Raw genomic sequence first — 10,496 nt, 5'->3', positions numbered from 1 at the left:
TTGTCCTTCCAGTTTATAACATTTACAACCTCCTTCTGATCCTGTTAATTGAACATTTATATTATTATTTTCTGATGAATTATTATTCTCTATAATATTATTTTCTGATGAATTATTATTCTCTATATTATTATCATCCATTTCTTCATAATTATTTTCATTTATATCAAAAGATTGTTTTTTTTCAGATTCTTTAATTTTTATAAATTTTGGTGTGAATATTTCTGTATGTCCATCCCTTTCTAACATGTCTCTAAATCTTTGGAATATTTTACTTTTAATATATAAAATTATATGATTTATTGCATTTCTATAATTTAGGCATAAATTTTCTACTTTCAGCATGTTTTCGTTTGTATTTATTTTTTTTTCTTCTTCAAAATTATTATTGTGATGGACACGTAAATTGTTATTTGGAGTATGATAAGAGTGATCAATATTATTTTTTGGAGTATGATCAGAGTGATCAATAATATTATTTGCAGTATGATAAGAATGGTCATTAATATTATTTGCAGTATGATCATAATGAACAATAATATTATTTTTAGTATGACCCGATTCATCAATAATATTATTTTTAGTATGATCCGCTTTATCAATAATATTATTTTTAGTATGACCCGATTTATCAATAATATTATTTTTAGTATGACCTGCTTTATCAGTATCTTCAATTTTATTATCCCCCCATATAATCATTTTCATCCTGTCTGTGTTCATATCACTATCATTTATACTAATTGGAGGATTATAAAACGATTCTGAAATACAATCTATTTGTTCTACTACAATTTCGATAGTTTTTTGATTAAGAAAGCTTTCTATATATGGTACGTCGTGTTTATATAAAATTCCATGTAATTTAATTTTTCCTACAATATCTATAACACTTTCATTTTTTAAATTCTTTATATAGGTATACATATTATCTATTGGATATATAGATTCATTATTTTTATTTGTTGGAATTTTTTTTTCATATACACATGTTAAGTAGATTCCATTATTTAATCTTACATATAAGAAAATCCGTTTGGATTGTTTTTTTTTTTTTTCTATGCGACCTCTAATAAGTATGCATTTTTTATCAATAAATGTTTCTTTTGTTACATCTACACTGTTATTATTATTATTGTCATTATTGTCATCATTATTATTATTATTGTCATCATTATTTTTATCATTATTATCATTATTTTTATTATTGTTTATACACTTTATGAAGCTCTTTTTATTTGTTTGTATATATTTTATAATATCCTCATAAGTATAATAATCTCTATTTAAAGATGAACCATAAAAAAGAGAAAAGTGTCCCCATCTTGTTGAAGGTAATATATTTGTTTCTTCCATGTTGCATATATCCAATTGATCAACATCATAATTACTATCATTCTTAATAGTGTTATCATTTTTTTTATTATTAAACGTTAAATAAAGCATACCTTTTTTTCTCATAACATTTATGTTTACATGTTTGTAACTGTTTTTATTTTTTATTCCTTCCTTTGTTGTAAAAGAATTAAAAGGATTTTTTAAAATACACTCATCATCATATAAAATAGGACTATTAAAATAATTTAATTTATGTTTCTTCTTATGATATATATAATAATACTTATTTAAAAAACAAGAATCATTTATATAATTATTCGCGATATTATTCTCATAATGTAAATCACCCTTATGATAATAAATATTATGATATTTATTTATTTTGTTTCTTTTTTTATTTCTTGGGTAGGAGGCAAAATTTGAATTATTATGTAAAGAAAAATTATGTGATAAATTATATGAATAACAAAATAAAACTCTTTTTAAAAATATTGTATTTATATAGTAAATCAGAAATAAATATTTCACAACATATATCATTTTATGTTATTCTTTTTTTTTATAATTTTTTTCTTTTCTTATGATTATTTCCCTACATTGTTTTATAAAATATTATGTAAAAATGTAAATTCAAAAGAAAAGAAGGGGGGGGGGGGAGAAAGTGTTGAAAATTTTAATATAAAACCATATAGGGATTACAAAAAATATAAAACATAAAGAAAATATAAACGAAGAAATAAATATATATATATAAAAATAAATATATATTATTATGCCTTCTAATGAGAAAAAAAAAAAAAAAAAAAAAAAAAAAAAAATTTTATACATTCCCTTTTTTGAGTAGGAAAGAAAAAATTACGTGCTCATATGGATACACGTGGAAAAAAAAAAAAAAAAAAAAAAAAAAAAAAAAAAAAAAACATATATATATAAACACACATATATATATATATATATATATATATATATATTCATATATATGTAAAACATTTATTTTATATCTTATTATTTATCTTGAGGTTCTTTTGTTCTTTCCTATTATACAACTTAAAAAAAAAAAAAAAAAAAAGTATATGATAGATATATATATTGTAACATATATAACGTTTTGCTTTAAAAAGCACAAAAAAATAAGATAACTAAATGAATAAATAAATAAAAAAAAAAAAAAAATATACATATAAATATATATATATATATATATATTTTTTTTTTCATTTCCATTTTTATACCTTTTGTCACGTTATTTATTGAGACATGATGAGAGCTGTATATGTCTCTCATTTTGTAGGTACGGTTGAAATAAAATTGAAAAAAAAGAAAATCCATAGAGAAGAAGAAAGAATTAATCTTTTAAAAAATTTTCTGAATGGTATATTAATATTAGTTGATAAATAATGTTGTAGATTATTTTTATTTAATTTTGTATTAAATGGTGAAAAAAAAAGAATTAAGAAATCCGCATATTTTTTATTTTTGAATAATGTAATTAAATTATAATGAAAAGGATTATAAAGTTGAAAAATTTTATATATTATATTATATGAAATATTTATTGAATTTCCATTATCAAAAAAAATAATATAATCATTTTGATTATTTTGTTTATGATTATAATAATTTTTAATTATTTGATCATATATATTATAAAGATTAAATGCTACATTTTTTGAACGTTCTATATCTATAACTAATTGTAAAAGAATTATAGAAAAATCAACCCACATAAGATTATTCATAAAACCAGAATCAAATTTTGTATTATCATATTTATTGATATTATAATAAAAAGAATAACAAGTTTTATTCTTATCATTATAAATTGATTCATTATAATTCTTTATGTTAATAAAATTTTCATATAAATGAGGATGAACATTTTTTTCAAATTGAATATTATTAAATTCATATGATTCATATTCACTATCTTTTTTTAAACGTGATGAAATTAAATATTTATAATTTTCTTTTAATAATATATTATAAAATATTATACAATTCTCCCAAAAAAAATTATTCATATATTGTAACATATTTCTATAATCATATTGAAGAACATTAAAAAAATATATACAATACTTTCCTTCTTTATAATATAATTTAAAATTATCTTTTCTATAATCTTCTACACGTTCATATATATTTATTTCTTTATGTATATACTCATATGGATTCAGTTTTTTTTTATCAATCATTTGATCTTCAAAAGTATTAGATTCCTCATTATTAATATTTAAATGGTTCTTTGAAGTATCACATAAGGTATTCTGCCTACAATTATTAGACATATGGTTATCACATTTTTTGTCATCACATTTTTTGTCATCACATTTTTTGTCATCACATTTTTTGTCATCACATTTTTTGTCATCACATTTTTTGTCATCACATTTTTTGTCATCACATTTTTGGTCATCACATTTTTTGTCATCATTGTGATGACTCGTATTCTTGTTCATATCTTTATTTTTGCATGGAGGTGGTAAAGAGCATCTATATATTTCATTATAATGTTCTTCTAAATTAAATCCTTTTTCTTTAAAAAATATCATAAGATTATTGATGTGTATATTTATTATTCTTTCTTTTTCTTTTAAAGTATAATTTGAAATATCCTTTAAAAAGTTGTTACTTAAAAAATGTTCATAAGAAGATATGACATTTTCTTGGCCCTTACCACCATTATTATTATTATTATTATTATGAGTACTACTATTTGATGATGGATACATGTATTTCATAACATAATGCAAGTAACTAAAATATGAAATAAAAATATTATACATATATAAACTCTCTTCACTTAATTCTCTATAAGCAGTTTGAATAGGATATTTTTCTTCTGCATTTTTTTTTCCTCCTAAAATATTTAATTCTCCTTCTTTTCTTTTTTTCTCTTTTTCTTCATCATTAGTTATTTTCATCATATCTTTTGCTGTCAGTGGATCTGATCCTAACAAAAATTTTATATTGATTCCTTTTGGATTCGTTTTCACATTTACATTATGGTAATTATTATTATTATTATTATTAACATCATTATTTTTATTATTAACATCATTATTTTTTTTATTATTATTATCATTTATGTCTGCTTTTACAAGAAAAAATCCTGCTGCCTTATAATGATTTATTATTTCTTGAGGAAATGCACAACTTAAATTATAATTATATTTTAATTTTCCCACATTATTATAATCATGTTTATCTTCCTCATTTGTTTGATTGAAATTATTTTTGTGTTCATTCATTCTCATTATATTCTTACAATTATTATTGTGATGAATAAAGTTTTTATTCTTTTTCATATAGGGGTACCTATTTATATTTTCAAAAAAATAACGATCAATATATTTAAAAGATAAATCCTTTATAGAATCTCCTCCTCTTTTATATAGGCCCCTAAAATATGGTAATATAAAATTATAGGATACCAATTTTTTGTATTTATATATATTATTATTATTTTGTAATTTAAATAATATAATCTCCTTTTGTTTGTTCAATTGGGTATTTATAAATATATTTTTCTTCTTATTATATATATATAAATATATACCTTTATTCTTTACTTTATTTATTTTGTATGAATATATATCATCCCATTTATTATTCTTCCAAGACAATTTGTTATCTATCTTATTCTTATATAGAAGAAATTCTCTTTCTTTATCTTTAATATTAAGCAAACTTATCTTCTTCGATTTGTTATCAGCTCTATACTTGTATGTATTCTTATAATAATTCGAAAAAATAATCCTTGAGAAACTAACATTATTAATAGAAAAAAATAAATAATTAAAAAAAAAAAAAAAAAATTTGGGCTCCAAGGGTATCAAAATTAAAGAAAGCAAGAAAATTAAAACATAAACATATGAAAACATATATATAAATATAAATATATATACAATATATATATGTATATTTTTTTTTTTTTTTTTTTCAATATGCTATTTGCATCTTTATAAAATATAAAGTATATATATTAATGAATTATAAAGAATAAATTTTTTTTAAATAAAAATAAAAATATTTTTAACATATATTTATTATGCATATATAAACATATGTATATTATATATATATAATATATATGTATTTATATATATATATATATATTTTATATTTCATAATATATATTTATATATATATATATTATTAGAAAAAAAAAAAAAAAAAAAATGTACTTCACTTGATATATATTATATGTCACTTTATATGTGTATTCTGAAAAAAAAACGTACAACTATATAAACATATCAAAATTCAGCGATATATAATATATAATATATATATATATAATATGTATAAACATTTGTATATATTTTTTTCTTTCAATAAATTTTCTTTTTATTTTTTAAGAAAAAAAAAATGAAAAATCATTTTATACAAATATATGTATACAATATTAAAGAATTACAATTTTTTTTTATTATTTTATTTTTTTTTATCATTTCATATAATTAAGATAATATTTTGATTATATATTATGTCTATGGTTAAACACAAGAGTTAATAAAAAATAAAAAAATATATATATATATATATAATATATTTATAAGTACATATCATATTAACACCATTTGTGTATTTACTTTTTTAAAAATATATGTATATATATATATATATATATATCTTTCTTTTAATATGTGTTTATATAAATTATCATATTCTTTTTTTTGTTGTGCCTTTTAAGTTGTCACACTTTGTATTTTTTTATTAAAATATATATCTATTATTTTATTATATATATATAATTTATATATATATATATATATATTTATTTTTTTTTTTTTTTTTTTTTTTGTTTTTTTTCTTTTTGGATCCAGCATGAATGAAGATGAAGGGGGACAGAATATTTCCTCAACAACCCTAAAGACTAAAAAAAAGAAAAGCGATAGTATGTATTTATTAAAAAATATTTTATTTAATAACTTATCTGAGGAACAACAGAAAATTGTTGAAATTCCTATGAATGTAAATTTATGTATTATTGCATGCCCAGGATCAGGCAAAACATCTACCTTAACAGCTAGAATTATAAAAAGTATTATAGAAGAAAAAAAGTCTATAGTTTGTATTACGTTTACAAATTATGCTGCTAGTGATTTAAAAGATAAGATTATGAAGAAAATAAATTGTTTAATTGATTTAAGTGTAGATAATAATATAAATCAAAAATTATTTAATAATAAAAATAATAATAATAATAATCTTAGTTTAAAAAATAAATGTACTTTAAATAATATAATGCATAAAAGTAAAATAAAAGTATTAAACACAGTGGTCTTTATAGGAACCATACATTCTTTTTGTAGATATATCCTTTATAAGTATAAAGGAACTTTTAAAATATTAACTGATTTTATTAACAATAATATTATTAAATTAGCCTTTAATAATTTCTACTCTTCATTGATGAATATGAATAAAAATACTCACTCTGGATTCAACGATGGGCTTCAAAAGAACAGCACCAATGCTAATACAGAAAATGAAGACAATAATAATAATAATAATAAAAATAAAAATATCAATAATAATAATAAAAATAATAATAATTATCATAATTATCATAATATCTGTGATATCCAATCCAATTCTATACCACCTCAATTAGCATACTTCTTAAATTGTATGAAAAACTCAGAAATAAAAGAAGAAGACGAAAAAGAATACTATGAAGAAGAACATGATATACAAAATGATAGTTTAAATGAAGAAGGAAATGGTGACGACTATAACGACAATGACGATGATGATGATGATGATGATGATGATGATGATGAGTTTTATAATTATGTATACAACTTTAAACATTGTAATGAGACAATAAATGATTACTTCGAAAATGAACAGGTGAAAAGCATGTTGAAAAAAAAAAATATTATATTTTTAAAAAAAAAAATAAAATTAATGAAATATGTAGAATTATATAATATACAAATAGAAATTAATGAAATAGAAAAGATGTTTTATGATGAATATAAAAAAATATTCAAGAAAGCTAAAAATATATATTATGATTTTGATGATTTATTAATTGAAACATATCGTCTAATGAAATATAATATAGATATAAGAAATCAAATATTAGATGAATGGCATTATGTATTTTGTGATGAATTTCAAGATACAAATACAACACAATTTAATATTTTACAATTCTTTGCAAATTATAATGTTCCTTCAACAAACGATCAATTAATAGATATTCCAAAAAAAAATTTGGACAATAAAAAAATTAATGATCATCATAATAATTCTATTTATAATACATACAATACTAAACAGTATAGTCAAAGTGTTCAAAACTTTTTTAGTGAAAATAAAATTGATCAAAAATTTTGTGATCAAATATATTTTGATAAACATTGTAATAATATACTTATACAAAAAAATAAAAATGAACAATCAAGAGGTGAACAGTCTGAACAGAAAGATGTTTTAATGAATCAACAAACAATGCAGAGACAATCTTTATTATCAAATAAAATAGATGATATGAGTTCTTCATCGGTATCTTCAACATATTCATATTTAAAAATAGAAAAGAAACAAAAAGAAAAAAATTACAAAAATTCCAAAAATGAAAAAAATGAAAAAAATGAAAAAAATGAAAAAAATGAAAAAAATTACAAAAATGACAAAAATGAAATAAAAGAAAAAAAAGAACACACATATTATTCTCCTACTAAAATTGACAATAATAATAATGAACAACGTGACGACAAGTATCACAAATTCCATTTAGAAAAAGAAAATAATTTCTTTAATAATAATTTTAAGGAAAAAAATACTCTTGTCAATTTAAAAGATAGAAGTCTTACTGTTATAGGTGATGATGATCAATCAATATATTCTTTTCGAGGTGCTCATATTAATGTATTTCATAAATTTTTAAAAGATTGTAATTGTTTATTATTTAAATTAAGTAATAATTTTAGAAGTACTAGAGAAATAGTTAGAGTTTCTCAGAATCTTATTATTAATAATAAAACATGCAGAATACAAAAACAACTTTATACAAATAATATTCAAGGAAATAAAATTCAATTCCATGCATTCAAAACTTCGTGTGATCAAATATCTTATATATTGTCTGAAATTATTTATTTAAAAAAAATTTATAATTATAAATATGGAGACTTTGTAATTTTATGTCGAACAAACAAAACATTAAAAGAAACATTAAAGAGTATACATAATATTGAAATTAAAAAGAAAGCATATAAATATTTAATCAACAAATTTTTATGTGATAAACAAAAGAAACTCTTAAAAGAAAATAAAAAACAATTAGAAAATAAGAATACAAATGATATATATAAAAATATATCTATAAGAAATAATGAAATAAATAATTATAAAAATAATCAGAAATGTGAACAAAATGTTAGCGACTTTAATAATATATTTAATATAGATAGTTTTAAAATACCTATAAAAGAATTAAACAAAAAAAAAGCTTTTTTTGGATCTAAAGAAATTATTGAATTAATTACATTCCTTAGATTTTTATTGAATGTAGATGATAATATCATATTTAAAAAAGCTTTTAAAATAATAAAAAATGTCAAAAATACAAACCATATAATAAATAAATTAACAAGATGTCAAACAAATCAACATATATCAAATATTTTAATTGAACATTCTAATGATAATATACAAATAAAAACAGAAAAGACAAAAATTCATAAAACACAACAAATGAATAATGAAATCTTATCTCTTTTTTCATGTGTTAAGAGTATCACTCACTTATTTATTTTGTATAAAAGAAAAACACTAAATAAAGAATCATTACGTGTATTAGATATATTTACAGAAAAGGAATTAAAAACTATTGTCGACTTTTTTTTTTGTATTAATTATTTCTTAAAGTTTGCAGCACATACTAATTCTGTGTATCATTTAGTAATAGAAGTATTGAAGAAAACAAATTTTTTAAAAAGATTACAATCCAAAATACAAAAGAAAAGGGATGAAGAAAATAAGGAAAACAATATTATGAAAGAAACCATATCTGAACAAAAGAATGATAACATTGAATCGGATGTGATTCAAAATATAGGTAGTGATTCAATGAAGGGAGACCATCACATCAGTGACAATGAACAAAAGAAAATGAAATTAATAAATGAAAAACAAACTGATGAGCATAAATGTGGTTGTTCTCATCAGGTGATAGGAAAGAGGGTCAACCAGGATAATGATAAAAATGGCAGTAATAATATGTGTGATAATAATGGAAGTAATAATATGTGTGATAATAATGGAAGTAATAATATGTGTGATAATAATGGAAGTAATAATATGTGTAATAATAATGGAAGTAATAATATGTGTGATAATAATAGCAGTAATAATATGTGTGATAATAATAACAGTAAGGATAATATATGTGATGATGCCACATTTACTAATAATGTATATACTACTGAAGAAACTAATTCAAAAAATATTGAAGAGAAAAAAGGAAATATTAAAAAACGTACCTTTGAAGAATATAGAGAAAAAAAAGAAAAGACGAAAAAATATATTGACATTGATAATAATAATAATAATAATAATAATAATAATCAAAAGAATGATTGCCATAATAACAATAATGATATGTTCGATATTAATACTGTGAATGAAATTAAAATAAAAAAAGATCTCGAATTATTATTTAATATAGGAGATAAAGATTTAAAATATAATGAAATACAAAATATTTTTATATTCTTAGAAATGACAACAGATTATAAACCAAACTTATTACAACAATCATGTTTAGATTGTTTATTTTGTTTTCTTAATGATTTCAAAAATAATGTACATGAAAATATGCTAGTAGAAAAAGTTACCTTAACAACTATACATAAGGCAAAAGGATTAGAATGGAAAGTAGTTTTTATTATAAATGTGACAGAAGGAGAAATACCACAAACGGTTGATAATAAACAAGATATTATTGAAGAAAGAAAAATTTTCTATGTAGGAATTACTAGAGCCAAATTTTTACTATATTTATTATGTTCAATTCAAAATAATAATTCTTCTGAAAAAAATACTGTTTCGAGGTTTATTAATGAAATGAATATATGAAAAAAAAAAAAAAATAAAAAAAAAATAAAAGAGAGAAAAATTGTATTTTTTCAATGTCTTTT

General features: G+C 19.6%; 3 protein-coding genes across 3 annotated transcripts in view; 1 reads left to right on the top strand and 2 right to left on the bottom strand.

Moving 5' to 3' along the window:
• Nucleotides 1–1,878, bottom strand: part of PADL01_0513300 (aspartate--tRNA ligase, putative) — a gene marked incomplete at both ends in the record, with an annotated part of 3,414 nt that extends 1,536 nt beyond the window's left edge. Inside the window, one exon of the mRNA XM_028685495.1 lies at nucleotides 1–1,878. This exon is cut by the window's left edge and continues 1,536 nt beyond it. Within this exon, the coding sequence (XP_028536988.1) occupies nucleotides 1–1,878 (1,878 nt within the window).
• Nucleotides 1,879–2,618: 740 nt separating this feature from the next.
• PADL01_0513200 (conserved Plasmodium protein, unknown function) lies at nucleotides 2,619–5,222 on the bottom strand (the record flags this gene model as incomplete). The annotated part of the gene is made up of 1 exon (XM_028685494.1): nucleotides 2,619–5,222. One exon carries the CDS (start codon nucleotides 5,220–5,222, stop codon nucleotides 2,619–2,621), a length of 2,604 nt encoding a protein of 867 aa, XP_028536987.1.
• Nucleotides 5,223–6,168: 946 nt separating this feature from the next.
• PADL01_0513100 (ATP-dependent DNA helicase UvrD) lies at nucleotides 6,169–10,434 on the top strand (the record flags this gene model as incomplete). The annotated part of the gene is made up of 1 exon (XM_028685493.1): nucleotides 6,169–10,434. One exon carries the CDS (start codon nucleotides 6,169–6,171, stop codon nucleotides 10,432–10,434), a length of 4,266 nt encoding a protein of 1,421 aa, XP_028536986.1.
• Nucleotides 10,435–10,496: the final 62 nt, after the last annotated feature.

The sequence above is a fragment of the Plasmodium sp. gorilla clade G2 genome (assembly GCF_900097015.1).
Source record: "Plasmodium sp. gorilla clade G2 genome assembly, chromosome: 5".
Classification (NCBI taxonomy): Eukaryota; Apicomplexa; class Aconoidasida; order Haemosporida; family Plasmodiidae; genus Plasmodium; species Plasmodium adleri (nom. inval.).
This window is presented reverse-complemented; position numbering and strand designations above follow the sequence as displayed.